Raw genomic sequence first — 13,609 nt, forward strand, 5'->3', positions numbered from 1 at the left:
ATATTGCAGATAAAGAAGAATATTTATTCCTGGAAAAAGAGGAACTGGATGTAAAAAAAGAAAATGTGTGTGTGAATACATACACTGAATATACATATACACTATGTATTATAACATATATGTAGTATCAATATATAAATACAAGCAAATTACATAAAAAAGAAATACAAAATATTATTTGAATCTCATATTATATGTATCACTTTCTACACGAAGAATATTCTTGTAGTATAAATGCAAATGTAGTATAAATGCAATGTAGTAAAAATGCTTTTGCTAAAGCAGAAGAAGCTACTTAAATATTTCTTATATCTATTTGTTTATGGCAATGTTTATGGTATTCATAGATCTTCGCGTTTCGATTTATTTATATTTTGGTCGTTAAATATAGTCGTAGAATTTTCTGTATCGCTGATGTATCCTTGTTCACCAGTGTAATGCGTCGGATAAATTAATAAAGGATATGCGGAAAGTAATATTAAATTTCGTTTTGTATAATGTACTTTCCAATCATCCCTATATATAGAAAGAATAATAATAGTAAAATACGATTGAAGTATTACAAAAAACTTATTTAACAAAGAAGTATGAGAAAATATTTTATTAAGTTCTCCTTCTTTTACCTAGGATGAACATCAGATAATATAGGAAGATATTCATCGACGGGTAATAATTGTTTTAACGGCATTGCTTCTATTAGTTTCTTTGCACCACTTGTAGATAAAATATATCCTAATGTCCAGTAACTGTAACCAGCATGTACCAAATATTTTGATCCATCAATCCAAGATTCAGCATTTTCTGCTAATCTTTTTCTTCCCAGATAACTAATATATAATAAAATAGAATTTCATATTTAATCAAATCAAATTTTATAGTTAAGTTTGGTATTAAAGAGATTTTCTATATATTAAATACTTACACCAAATCCCACTCAAATTGAAGATCTTCTAATTCTCTTAAAATGTAATTTACTTTTTGACGGAAGAACGGTTCAAAACGAACGTCGTCTTCTAAGACAATAATACTTTTAAAGCCATTTTCTATTACCTAATATAATTTTCCAATTGTTTAATATAATTTTAGCGTACTAATTTAATAAGTTGATTACACAAATTTGGCGTGCAATTACCTTATTCCAGATATTGTAATGGCTTAAAAAACAACCAATTTCACCCATAGTCATTGGTCTATAATTATTTTTCTTATCATTAATTGTTTGTATTAGTTTCAAGGTATTTTTAATACCTTATTTTTCATTGTAACTTACCGATTATGATAAGGATCAGTGTATCCTGCCATTATCTCTATTCCCAATTTCTCAAGAACAGACTGATTTAATATCCTGAATAGACAAACGCGTAAATTATAATATAAAGTTATTTTATAATGGTATTGAAAACCGACGACTTTCAATTATTATTAACAAGAATATTTTAACATAAAAATGAAAGAGATATACAAATATGTAGATTTACTAACGTGTTCACGACTTACCTACCGTCAACAGCATCATGTGTTTCTACTCGAATTCCAAGTTCTTTAAAAAGTTTGTGCATTCGCTCGCGTCTTTCTGGCCTTCTTAAAAGGTTTATCATATAAATATTGTCCACTTGCAATGTATCCTCGGTAGGATACTGTACAAATCGCTCGAGATGCATTGACAATGGAAGGTAATTATTGTCGGCTGAGAAAAAATAAAAATTTCACGATGTAAGGTATAATTCAGTTTCCTTTTTCACGATTGGTTTAACTTACATAATATTTCTGTCTTAATATTGGTCAATCTTTGTAGATCTTCAGTAACCGTTTCTTCTTCTTCCAACGGAACCATGATGAAGCCATAAATATTATCGTTACAAATAAATAATGGTATATCTAGTATAAATAGGAGGAAGGAAAGATTACTTATGGAAAACGCCCAAAAATGGGAAAATTTTATAAAAACTTAAGCATTAGTTTACCAGAATTATTAGCACCGACGGCAAAAGTTATAATGTCGTCAATAGGACCGCTGTACTGATTCAAATTTTTTGGATCATATGTTAAAAGATCCGAAATATGTTTTCTTAAATCTATAAGAACGGCGCTATGAATCATAGGCACGTTGAAACATCCTTTTATTTCCCGAAATAAGATAGGTTCATACTTTTCTGTTCGTAAATAGTAGAAATCACTGGTCATTCCAGCCCAAAAATTGCTATATAACCCATCAGACTTCAATAACGGGGCAACTACAGTTTCGTTTTTCAAGATTAATTCGTTAAGAGTATTCGGGTTTGTTAGAAAAACATCTGCATCGAGCATCTAAAATTGAATATAAAGAGAGGGAGAGAGAGAGAGAGACATACTAGACAATCAAAAAGATAATTTTTTTAAAAGTGTTACTCAATAATTGAAAATTGTAAAACCTTATCAAAATTTAATAAAAATGAAAAAATGAGTTTTTACCCAAATGAAATCTGCCCAAATATTTCTTCCAGCATGAAGTGCCTCTTCGCGTAAATTTATCACATGTAAAAATCTTTGTGGTGACCAATGGGCAATTTCATTTTCGTCCTCGAATCCGTTCGATTTTTCATCAAAATTTATTTCAATTCCATGATACTTGCTCCTTTCATTTTTTATCCATACTGATAATATTTCGATTGAGTTATCAATATTATTATCACTACATATCCTTCAACAAAGTATGTAATCTTAGTTGTTACAGCTTAAAAATAATTCAAAAATACTGAGAAATATATATATATATATATATTAAATAAGTAAACCATCTATAATATTTAAAAGAATTTAAATATGATATATCGGTATGTATCAACTTCAATTATTCCTTCTGCATTAACATATTTTACATAAAGTGATCAAAAGATATTAAAAATATTTATGACATTCAAACGCACTATTGTTATTAAGCAGTATTTGCCCACTAATTTAAAATTTGATCCAACTGAAATGCTTTATAATCGAAGATAATATAATAAATATATATTTATTTCTTTGTGAAACTAAAAATTATTCTTTATTACTGTTTTGGTATTGTAAAAAATTGCATTTACTTTCAGTTTTGCTCATTTAGTCAATCAAAAATATAATTCTACTCCCCTTATGTATGTAATTATATATTATGATTTCTACAATTGTCGTTTAACAATTTTGCTGGAATAATAAGGTTAGAATATATGTGTACTTACCAGAGATGTATTCGTTCTTTAGGGTAAGTCAGTTGTTCCAAGAAGGTTAAGAAATATGGTAATGTATGTGCTTTGTTACGTACTAAAATTGTTATTAAAACTGTCGGATTTTTTAAATTTTGCCCAGAAATATCAATAAACACGATAAAACATACTAAGGTAACACGAAACAAATTCACTAATTTCATCTCCGTTTCGAAATTTATTAATATCTTCTACCTTTGATTGTTTAGTTATTCACGATAATATATACAATAAAAGATACAGTTCCTAAAAGCGTTGTCTTCACCATGTTATTCATTAGATTAGTTCATCTCTTCTGATATAATTTTACTACCCACATGTACCCACGTGAAAAACATGTAGTCGGCAAAGCAGTGAGATGCTGTATTTTTATACACATCCGATTATCCGTGAAAGACAGATACCATAGCAAATACATATAATTGCTTAGACGTGTTCACGATATTTTAAATTTACAAGTCGGAATACAGAAAGTATGTACAAATTAATTTGTGGGAGAATTTGTAGAAAATCTACTTCGATCCGATGATTTTTAAATATGTTGTAAAGCTCAACATTTTGAACAATTTTTTTCTATACATATAACCGGTGGTCGGCTTTAGTTTCCGAGATATTTGCAAAATACTTCCGATATCACTATAGTGTATTTCTGCCTATAGTTATGCGCCTGTGGCAGTGTATGCGCCAGTTAGATTGCCGGTTGCCGGCTGCCGGCCGCTTATCTTTTGTTTATAAACGAGGATCCGGCAAGCTTAAAGGCCCCGTGACAATGTCATATGCGAGATTGCAAGAAATGTTTATTATAACTTATAACTTAATTAAGAATGAATATCATCAATGTATTTGGTTTGGTTTTGGGTTAATTTTTTCATCGTGACGATCGGCAACGCTTGCGCGAAACAATAACAATTATTCTTTTCGTAAAATAATATCAATTATTCAATCACCTTCTATTCTTTTAATTAACTTATTATTTAATGCAAGCATTGCCATCAGGCGGCCGGATTGAAAAAAAAAAATTAACATAAACCCAAACCCAATACATTGATGATATTCATATTTAATTGAATTGTAACAGACATTTCTTGCAGCCTCCTATATGCAATCGTGCACGGGGCCTTTAAGTTCGCCCGACTTACATATAATATAAGCAGTCAGTGGCCGGCAACCTAACTGGCGCATACACTGCCACAGACGTACAACTATAGGTAGAAATACACTATAGTGATATCAGCAGTATTTTGCGAATATCTCGGAAATTAAGGCCGAAAAAAGAAAAATAGGAGAAAGTTGTTAAAAATGTTGATTTCTATAACATATTTCAAAATCATCAATATCGAAGAGGAAGTAGCTTTTTTACAAGTTTACCAATTCGTGCGATAACTAATTTTTATACCACTATCTTTCTCTTGTCTTTCTCTAGATTTTTCATTCATATCGATATGATATGATGATGGCAAACATTAATCTGATCTAAAATTTTAATTGCAACATTCACGTATATATCGTAAACAAAAGATTGAGAGAGAGATATTTTTTATATAACCCCAGAAACTTATTTGCAGTAGAGATTATTTCTGACCCACAATTTTCTCTTTAATAATTTTGCTATATAATTAAAAATAATAAAAACATTTTTAACGGACATACTAAATGAAGCGCCGATGTTTGATAAACATATACACAAAAACATCTTCCAAAATAATCTTCATTTACTGTTCCCTTTGTTAACAGATATTTTCTTTTTCATTACTTTCTTCATTACTTTTTTTCATTACTTTTCTCCTTACCTTTTAATCTTGATGTATAACTAAGCTTTGATTTATCAAAATCTAATATCATAATACCTAAATCACCGCTATATCTATTTTTAGCTATCTACAAATATATGTACACCTTTAGATAATTAATTTTCTTTGTTATACATATTTTGCTTTTATATACATACTTGCAAATATTTTTTGCCTCGAAGACTGGTGAGTCTATTATCTTGAATAATAAGAACGTTATCTGCCTCTTGACTTGCTTTTGCACTCCCAAAAATCGATGAAGTTGTTAATTCTTCGTCGGAACGTTCTTTTCGCGGATGTATTATCATGGTTACATGACAATTGTACATGGTAGCAAAGTTTCTAAATTTCGCTATTATTTCATCTTGTTTCCAAAACCTAGAGTACAACCTTATTATTTTAAATAAATGAAAAACATGTCTTACATGGATGTTATTCTATAATACCTATCCATGTATTTTGAATCACTACTTGTTCCCATCATAAACTGAACGTTATCAATTACGACGTGGGCTATGTCGTGTATGTATGTTGCATGTTCAACTGCCTATAATAAAAAAATATCGTAATTTCCAATTTGGATAAAGAAAATCAATTTGTACAATTATATTTATACTCACATCCATTACTACTTTGATGTTTTGTTGGCCATGAAATGTCATAAAATAAATCGGTAATTTTTCAAACGCATTTGCATATGAATCAAAATTTTCGAGGTTTTCATCTAAAGGTACTCCTGCCATTTGTTGTAGCATTGTTCTTGCTAATCGTGCATTTCTTATTTCGAAACTGCCCCATAAAGTATTAACACCTTGCATTGCCAAATCTAAGGAATATTCGCTCATAAAGGTTGTCTTACCACATCCTGATAGGGACAAAATATTCACTTATACAAAAATATTACAGTAAAGATTGGATTTATAAATATTACATTATACATGTATTACCAGTTGGACCAGTTAATACAGTGAATTCACCTCTTCTATGACCTTTCAATATACGATTTAAAGTTGGATATCGCTTCCATTTTACTCCTTGTACTTTATCATTGTTTTGCAAATCACTTAAAATTTCTTCTTTAAGATCTTGAAAGGTAATTATACTTTTGTGCCATAGAGGTTGAGCATTTTGAAGAATATTGTTGAGATTATAATTCATTTTGGCAGCCAATTTTGGTCGAGGTTGTGACTCTGTTGGTCTAATGAAATAACATCGCTTTTCATTAAATTTTTTTGCAAACTGTTTAGCAGTATACCAACTTATTTCATCATTCCCAAACCATAAAATTAATTTTTTAAAAGATTCCATGTATGGTAATAATTGTTGAGGTAGATTCCTTAAATTATATGGGAGACATATAATGAAACTTGTAGATTTCTTTGATATTAAAGATAGCATATCATCTATCGTTCCTACAACTACAGCACTATTGTCATTTTTACTATGGTATTGTTTGTACTCTATACATCCACTAACACCAGAGGCAGGAACTGTTTCTTCCTTTTGTGGATTGGTTGAAAGTAATTTATATCCAACTATAGAATTGTTTAGACCTACTAATGGTAAATATAATACATTGCTGGTCTTGTTGTAGAAACACTTTAGCTGAGACAGGGCTTCTTGTGAAATGTCCTACAAAAAAGTTATTTAAAATATCGTTATAACTAGGAATATTTCATAATTTATTTTATTTTATTACAGGAAATAAAAAATTGTCGAGAACAGTTTTATATTCTTCAGCAGATAAATCTTTAATGCTTTGGCAATCATCTGTCATATTTTTCCAAATCTGTTGAAAATTTTCTTTCACACAACATCTATCTTTTAACATATTGAATTCATTGAGCCTTTCATCTGACTTTTGTATTGATAAAAATCTCTCCAATATATCCCAAGAACCCGTACATTTACACTTGTCACACATAAAAAGACCTATGATAAAAATTGTTTAACTACTTACTTGGAATTTTACCACAAAATTAGTTTCATAACTTTAAAATTCACATACCTGTTGTTTTATTTACATAAAGCTTTGACTTTCTTTTTGTATTGCTACATATAGGACAGTCTGTTATAATGCATGTGTATCCTTCTATAATATTTGTACATTGTTGCTTGAGAAAGTGCTTTAAATGTGATACAGACATATTCAATAAAGAGTCTCCACTGTTTATATGTAAATGCTGCTTATTGTAATATTTAATACATTGTGTTTTTCTAACACAAGTACACAATAACTTAAACATTTTAAATATACAAAACTAACTACTTACTAAGTATTTCTCCAAATAGGAAGTAAAACTTATATCAGCTAGTTGCTTTTTGTATTATATCCATTTGTGCATAAAATTTATAATTTATATTTGTCAAGAACAAGATTAATCATACAAATTATTTTATGTAATTGTCAATATTAATAAAAATTTATAACTTGAAATTTTGATTGTAAAAAATGTATGAAATTTCCTTATCATTTGAATAATATAGATTTAAACTCTGATTATAAGAGAGAGTGAAATATAAAATATTTAATATTTTCTAAATATTACATTAGCATATTTTTACATTAATATTTTTTGATTTATTTAACTTTCTATCTGTATTTGATTTTTTAATGATTATATATGCTCTCGTATACGTAAAATTGTATACATTTATGAATTTGTTGTTTATTTAAAGACAATGTGCAATACACGTGCTTACTGAAGCATGCAGAGACATCTAATGGGCAAATAACGAAATGTCTATGAAAAAGGATTGAATACTGCATATATGTATAAAATATGTATAAAATCATTGTTTGAATTCATAAAGGATGTAACAAAACCTTTAATTTGTCTCAGTTCAGATAACATAAGATCTGACAACTATGTTTATGATTGTTATATTTTTGTTTATCATTGTATGATGATCATCAACAGGAAAATGTATTTAAATATATATGCATATATATGTATACATTTTTTCTACCCTTTGCTACAACTCGTATTAGGATATGCATTACGTGTTAATATCTGAAATACTTAGTTTGATATTTGAAATACTTTAGTTTCTTGTTGTGCGTGCGCGTGCGTATGTGGGGAGGTGTGTTTCTGCGCGTGCGTACATTTGTGCCTTCTTTTCATTCTTAAATAATTCTAAACCATATTTAGCTAATTACAAAGAGTGTATTTCTTATACATACTTTATTTTGTGGTAGAATATTGTTTTATTGAATATACTATTAGGAATGTAAAAGGTTATTGTATTTCTTTAACATTAAATTGTATATTACAATGAAATGCGCGAAACGGTGTATAGAATTCTATGATGTATAAGAGGAGAAAGTTTGTTTTACATTTATGAATTAAGGTATTAATTTCCTTTCAAATATCCTATACTAAATCACACAAAGAAAAATATGTTACATGTGAAATCAATTACAATTAAAATGTAATCTTCTTAAAAGTATTTATTTTTATATTTTATATTTATTATTATACTTCATTACATATATTAAAGTAAAACTTTATTAATAATTAAATTTTCCTACAACAATTACATTTTTTGATATAAATTTCATTCAAATGTTGATATAATGTCAGTTTAAACTTTTAAAATACATGAACAATAGATAACAATAGATAACTTATATCAATGATAGATAATATCCTTCTATGGTGATCCATTGTCCTCGATAGGAGAGTTATAAAATGAGAGTTCGACTTCTTGCCTATGAATAAAACAAAATAATATAAATGCATGTTCTTTGTAGGTTAAATAAAAAGAAGAGTTAATGTATGATATATAGCATTAAATTTAAAATTAATATAACAGGATAATCTTGTTTTGTATCATTTTTCAAGGTTTAAAGTGTTAATTCAGACCTTTGAAGATTAAGAACTACTGGTATTCATTTTGATATTACCTTTCAGTGGTATCGTTAGTTGCATTATCCGCATCTGTTAATATACCAATTTCATATACCATTGCTTTTATGACATATCTGTGGTATAAGAATAAAAGAAAGAGAATAAGTAAAAATTAAATAAATAAGTATAAGTACACGCAAAGAATTTTTAATATTATACATAAAATATTCTTACAAGTCATCACCAACTGAATTATTTGATGTATTATTCGTTAACATAGTAGTTGTTGCATTATAACTTGTATCAGACATACATGACGTTAACTGTACAGATATACAAAATAAAAACAATGATAAGTACAATATTTGAGAAGTTTTAGAGCCTCGATCAGTTTCACTGTTACACAACATTTTCAACAGCACCTTCGTATCTCGAGCAAGAACTTTTATAGTGAATGTTAAAGTCTTGTTAGCACCACCCCCTCTACTAAAGTTATGACTACAAGATACGTCATGATATATATTTTCATCTTGTTCATAAGTAAGAATGGAAAATTTGTAAGACAAAATTCCTGATAAATCATGTACTTGAACCATATATATGTATGTACATGGAATATAACAGATATTTAGTATTTGTGCATTTGAAAATAAATGGAAAACAAGGGTCAATTTAAATAAAATCATAAAAATATTACTTTACAGGATAGACTATAAGAAAAATTTATACACAAATAACCAATTATAATAATCTAATTAAATATTTAAAAATGTAGTTTCTATAAAAGTTATGGATTTCTTGTGTGAATGATGAAAAATATATTTTTAGCAATTATATTATCATTTAGTTATTAATTTTTAATATTAATTCAATATATTATCTTTTTAACATATATTATAAAAAAAATTATTTTTACATTCATAATTATATTAAACGAATATTTATTGTATGTGAATAGAACAGAGCATATGGAATATTCTTATAGCAAGTTGCAATGTAATGTAAGTTTCCATACTTATTAAATTAACACTTGGATGTAAATAAAGTGCTTTATGCAGTGCATATTATAGATACATATTTGAATTGTCAAAGAAATAAATGTGTTCAAAAATAATAAAGTATAAAATTAAAGTAGAATTTCTAATATTTATTTCATTGTAGACTCAATTTTTTAATATTGAGATTTATTCATATACAGATATAAATGATGATAAATGTGTACTCATTATGTGGTAACATCATTTAGCATTTAAAAAATATATTTAGCTGTTCTTTGCTTTTAGAAATATATCAAAATATTTAATTAGAAAATGGGATGAATTTCTACTTAGAGTAGAAGAGACAAAAAGAAAAAGAAAATTTTATCGAAAGAAAGAAGGCGGAGGTGTTGTAGGAATAAGTGGAATGTGGAATGCGCGAATTAGTATAATATAAACCAAGTCCATTTCACAGCCGGCGAGGCCGAAATAAATAAATAAAAAATAATCAAAGACATTTGATTTAAAAATATCACATTTAGTAAATGCTTTATATAAAATACAAAGTAATATTCCAGATATCTTTGTAATTCTTTCTATCATAGAAGAAAAAATCGATATACAGATTTCAAATTACATTTCTGCATCTTGATTATGTTTGAATTTTCTAACAAATTACATATTTTTAAAATAGAAGCAATAAAAATAAATATATTACAAAAAGAATCATGACTGTTAATGAAATAACTAAATGTTCATGTACATAATTATTTTTATTAAGTGTTTATTTTTCAGATTTGACATTATTAAACTAATCAGTTAACTTGCCATAGATAAAGAAAATATAAAAACTGACAATTATTAGATAAACAAGTTAAATAAAGAATTTAGAATTAGGTATATATATAGATATTAGCGGAAATTTTCTTTATTACAGGAAATTTTATTAAAGGAAATTTCCTTTCTGATATTAGTATTATTATTATTATTATTATTATTTTTATTTAGTCCGTGCCTCTCGGCTTTGGACGAACTTTCAGCTTTCTTTACAGCTCTTTATTGCACTAATCGCCTTCTTATCTCTAGTCTAACACTAATGCCTTTCTGATATTAGTAAGCAGTTATTATAATTTAAATCCATTTCCATACATATTTCCTCTAAACATCACATTGTTGTGTTCGTTTAGTGAATTTGGTAGAGTATCATTTAAAATTACCCGCTACTTATGATAAACTAAAATGGTGTAAGCACGTTGTGCTTAATTTGCCGGAAAAATATTACCCATGCAGTTAAACAGAACTGTATATAAGGAATGGTGTTTGAAAGTAGTCTATTGTTATCTTATTGTATTAAATAGTATCAACTATTGTTGGACAGACGATCAGTCATTAATGTTAACATAATATATGAAAGCTTTTCCCTAGTTACTCATTTAAATAGGTATGATTTTTAGACTCTTCAGTTAGGTTATACGGAAAGTATACAAATAATTTATTAATTTTATTAATGATACGTAGTTCGGCATAAGTTATGACAATGTCTAGACGAAACGAGAAGGAAGATTTAAAAATATTGCAAGAATTGGTAAGTACTTGAGTTTAAATATTACATAGCTATTAATCATTATACCTTATCATTATTCTGTATTTCTAGTTGCTATTTAAAAATAATATTTATGATAAGATTACATTGTATTAGGAGAAATTTAATAATTTTTATATAAAATCAGGATAAATATTTACTTATAAATTGTAGATTCCTAATGCCACACCAGAATCATTGCGAATTTTTCGAGATTGTATGAGAATAGATGCTTTATATAACGCTGCACTTCCTTATGGAATTATATCTGCAGCAGCGACACATATGCTGATTCCTAAGACACAAGGGATGCTAAAACCTATTGCAACAGCTGTTATAGGTGTAACAATGTCCTTAGTTGGAAAACTACTTTATACACCAAAATGTTATCAAAAAGCATTTGGTACCGTGGAACCATTTACAAGGTGTTGCCTTTTTTTGTTTTGTGTAGAATTATATAATATATTGGCTTTTCATAATGGGTCAGTAAAACTAGTTATATAAATTATATTTAGGAGGCAATTACACCATGCTGATAATGTTAATCGACAAGAACAGCAGAGTAAATATCTTGTATCTTCCACTGATAATTTACAGGAAGAAGAACCAGTCTGGGATAATATTGATACCCAATTTGAGAGCTATCGTAAGTTTGTTAAGGAAATAATTGATAATATTTCGGTGGCTAAATTAAATTTATGAATTATGTTTCAAGCAAATGAATTCGATGATATAAGTGGTAATTCACAAGAAGAGTCAACAAATGAGCAACAAGGAAAGAAGCGTGTCACATATGATGACTTATGGATGCAGCACAGAGAACAACAAATGAAGAACCAGTATAGTGATATTCAAAAGTATAAATTAATTTTTTGGCAATTCTGTAGAAAAATAAACTTTCTTTGTTTGTAGCCATTAAATTTAGGTTCTATATGCATAAACTTCTCTTCAATTTTATAAAAAAATAACTGTTTTATTTTATGGAATATAATTTCGTTTACAGTTATTTCGCCACAAATAATGCAAGGAGAGAGCCAGTTCGAAGGCAACAGACGAGGCTTCCACAAAAATCAGCAGTTCCTGAAACAGAATTCGATGAAAAAGAAACGTGGAATTGAAGCCAAGAATTGGAGCGTATTTTCGAATACATATGGTTATTGGCAATTGTCGCATAATAAGAAATTTTGATAGTAATAAAGATAGCAATAAAATTATAAATGTTGAAATTCTTAGAATGCTAATATTTTAAATATATCATGCATGCTTTCCTTTTTTGGGTATTAAAAAGTGATGTATAGGATTGAAATAAATACTTACAATTTATTAAAACAATGTGGAGCGATTATATAGAGAATCGAGTAAGACATTGCAAGCTCAAAATGTGATAGTATTTGCTATAGAAATATACTTGAAATATGATATTATGTGAAAAGTACTATGTATAAATATAAGTATGTACTTAATTTAATGAAAGTAAAAAAGTGTTTCATGCGCATTTCTGGAGACCGCAACAATACAATTTCGTGATGATTTTCTTATCTCTTTGGTAAATTATTGCTGATATCTTTCTTTACATTTAACTTTGCTGGATTTGATACAATATTTACTAGTCTTTTGTCCGTGATGTTACTACTTTTTTTATCGACGATGACTGACACCAAACCTATCACATTTACACTTTCCTGCATGCTTAAGTTCTTTTCCTTTCCATTATAGTGTATTAATACCTCTGTGAGCGTATTGCATATATATATATATAAAAATATATATATGCATATATGAATATTTTAATTTTAACACGTTCATATTTCGAGCTAGAATTATTCATTTGTTATGAGGTTTAGCTTAAAAGATCGCAATATTTACGGTCCGGAAGAGAACGATATTCTGACACTTGAATGTACACATACATATATTATGTACATATTATACATGTACTACCTGTCATTCACTTATAGCTTTCTGTTCTATTATCAAACTTCATCTTTCCCGACAGCATAAAGAAATTAAAGAGAATAAGTAACGGATGATGAATTGTATTTAGATTATCCCGATAAATGTAGGTAAAACATGTTTGTTGTTCTTTTATGCCAGAAGACGATCATTGAACACATACGATGAGTTTGACTAAGGTAAATATAATGCATGGGAATTTAGGAATAATATTGCTTTATGTGTATATATATAT

The 13,609-nt window shown here is 27.9% G+C and overlaps 4 protein-coding genes across 10 annotated transcripts; 1 reads left to right on the forward strand and 3 right to left on the reverse strand.

The window, feature by feature from the left end:
- Window positions 1–89: 89 nt before the first annotated feature.
- LOC122569459 (glycosyltransferase 25 family member) lies at window positions 90–3,728 on the reverse strand. Its single transcript, XM_043730540.1, has 10 exons — window positions 3,198–3,728; window positions 2,452–2,680; window positions 1,965–2,307; window positions 1,759–1,878; window positions 1,498–1,687; window positions 1,271–1,345; window positions 1,133–1,190; window positions 923–1,050; window positions 624–827; window positions 90–516 (listed from the first exon to the last, which is right to left on the reverse strand). Exons 1-10 carry the CDS (start codon window positions 3,383–3,385, stop codon window positions 342–344), a joined length of 1,710 nt encoding a protein of 569 aa, XP_043586475.1. The 5' UTR covers window positions 3,386–3,728; the 3' UTR covers window positions 90–341.
- LOC122569457 (twinkle protein, mitochondrial) lies at window positions 3,387–8,105 on the reverse strand. Of its 5 annotated transcripts, none has more exons than XM_043730532.1 (8): window positions 7,839–8,104; window positions 7,020–7,732; window positions 6,711–6,943; window positions 5,959–6,643; window positions 5,632–5,876; window positions 5,458–5,558; window positions 5,170–5,389; window positions 3,387–5,099 (listed from the first exon to the last, which is right to left on the reverse strand). In XM_043730532.1, exons 2-8 carry the CDS (start codon window positions 7,255–7,257, stop codon window positions 4,983–4,985), a joined length of 1,839 nt encoding a protein of 612 aa, XP_043586467.1. In that variant the 5' UTR covers window positions 7,258–7,732; window positions 7,839–8,104; the 3' UTR covers window positions 3,387–4,982. The 5 variants fall into 5 exon arrangements, with proteins under 5 accessions (XP_043586467.1, XP_043586471.1, XP_043586470.1 ...); XM_043730536.1 differs by having other exon boundaries at window positions 7,020–7,137; window positions 7,285–8,103; XM_043730535.1 differs by having other exon boundaries at window positions 7,020–7,177; window positions 7,285–8,103.
- Window positions 8,106–8,140: 35 nt separating this feature from the next.
- On the forward strand, window positions 8,141–12,639 carry LOC122569468. 3 transcript variants are annotated; one of them, XM_043730555.1, is made up of 6 exons: window positions 8,141–8,362; window positions 11,294–11,424; window positions 11,596–11,846; window positions 11,937–12,067; window positions 12,137–12,278; window positions 12,425–12,639. In XM_043730555.1, the coding sequence occupies exons 2-6, from the start codon at window positions 11,371–11,373 to the stop codon at window positions 12,537–12,539; spliced, it is 693 nt and encodes a 230-aa protein (XP_043586490.1). In that variant the 5' UTR covers window positions 8,141–8,362; window positions 11,294–11,370; the 3' UTR covers window positions 12,540–12,639. The 3 variants fall into 3 exon arrangements, with proteins under 3 accessions (XP_043586490.1, XP_043586489.1, XP_043586488.1); XM_043730554.1 differs by having other exon boundaries at window positions 11,358–11,424; XM_043730553.1 differs by lacking the exon at window positions 8,141–8,362 and adding an exon at window positions 11,109–11,280 and having other exon boundaries at window positions 11,358–11,424.
- LOC122569469 lies at window positions 8,369–10,798 on the reverse strand. The gene is made up of 3 exons (XM_043730556.1): window positions 9,097–10,798; window positions 8,919–8,996; window positions 8,369–8,723 (listed from the first exon to the last, which is right to left on the reverse strand). Exons 1-3 carry the CDS (start codon window positions 9,546–9,548, stop codon window positions 8,666–8,668), a joined length of 588 nt encoding a protein of 195 aa, XP_043586491.1. The 5' UTR covers window positions 9,549–10,798; the 3' UTR covers window positions 8,369–8,665.
- Window positions 12,640–13,609: the final 970 nt, after the last annotated feature.

The sequence above is a fragment of the Bombus pyrosoma genome, linkage group LG7, assembly GCF_014825855.1.
Source record: "Bombus pyrosoma isolate SC7728 linkage group LG7, ASM1482585v1, whole genome shotgun sequence".
NCBI lineage: Eukaryota > Metazoa > Arthropoda > Insecta > Hymenoptera > Apidae > Bombus > Bombus pyrosoma.

Excerpts from the sequence above, each read along its gene's own strand:
- LOC122569468 (XM_043730555.1), top strand. The coding sequence starts at position 11,371 with ATGACAATGTCTAGACGAAACGAGAAGGAAGATTTAAAAATATTGCAA. Across the intron at positions 11,425-11,595 it reads TAAAAATATTGCAAGAATTG|ATTCCTAATGCCACACCAGA; the intron begins GTAAGTACTTGA and ends TATAAATTGTAG. Across the intron at positions 11,847-11,936 it reads ACCGTGGAACCATTTACAAG|GAGGCAATTACACCATGCTG; the intron begins GTGTTGCCTTTT and ends AATTATATTTAG.
- LOC122569469 (XM_043730556.1), bottom strand. The coding sequence starts at position 9,548 with ATGATTTTATTTAAATTGACCCTTGTTTTCCATTTATTTTCAAATGCA. Across the intron at positions 8,997-9,096 it reads AATTCAGTTGGTGATGACTT|ATATGTCATAAAAGCAATGG; the intron begins GTAAGAATATTT and ends CTTATACCACAG. Across the intron at positions 8,724-8,918 it reads ACTAACGATACCACTGAAAG|GCAAGAAGTCGAACTCTCAT; the intron begins GTAATATCAAAA and ends TTTTATTCATAG.
- LOC122569457 (XM_043730532.1), bottom strand. The coding sequence starts at position 7,257 with ATGTTTAAGTTATTGTGTACTTGTGTTAGAAAAACACAATGTATTAAA. Across the intron at positions 5,559-5,631 it reads ACATCAAAGTAGTAATGGAT|GCAGTTGAACATGCAACATA; the intron begins GTGAGTATAAAT and ends TTTTTATTATAG. Across the intron at positions 5,100-5,169 it reads GAGGCAAAAAATATTTGCAA|ATAGCTAAAAATAGATATAG; the intron begins GTATGTATATAA and ends ATATATTTGTAG.
- LOC122569459 (XM_043730540.1), bottom strand. The coding sequence starts at position 3,385 with ATGAAATTAGTGAATTTGTTTCGTGTTACCTTAGTATGTTTTATCGTG. Across the intron at positions 1,879-1,964 it reads CGTCGGTGCTAATAATTCTG|ATATACCATTATTTATTTGT; the intron begins GTAAACTAATGC and ends TATTTATACTAG. Across the intron at positions 517-623 it reads TTATCTGATGTTCATCCTAG|GGATGATTGGAAAGTACATT; the intron begins GTAAAAGAAGGA and ends TTCTATATATAG.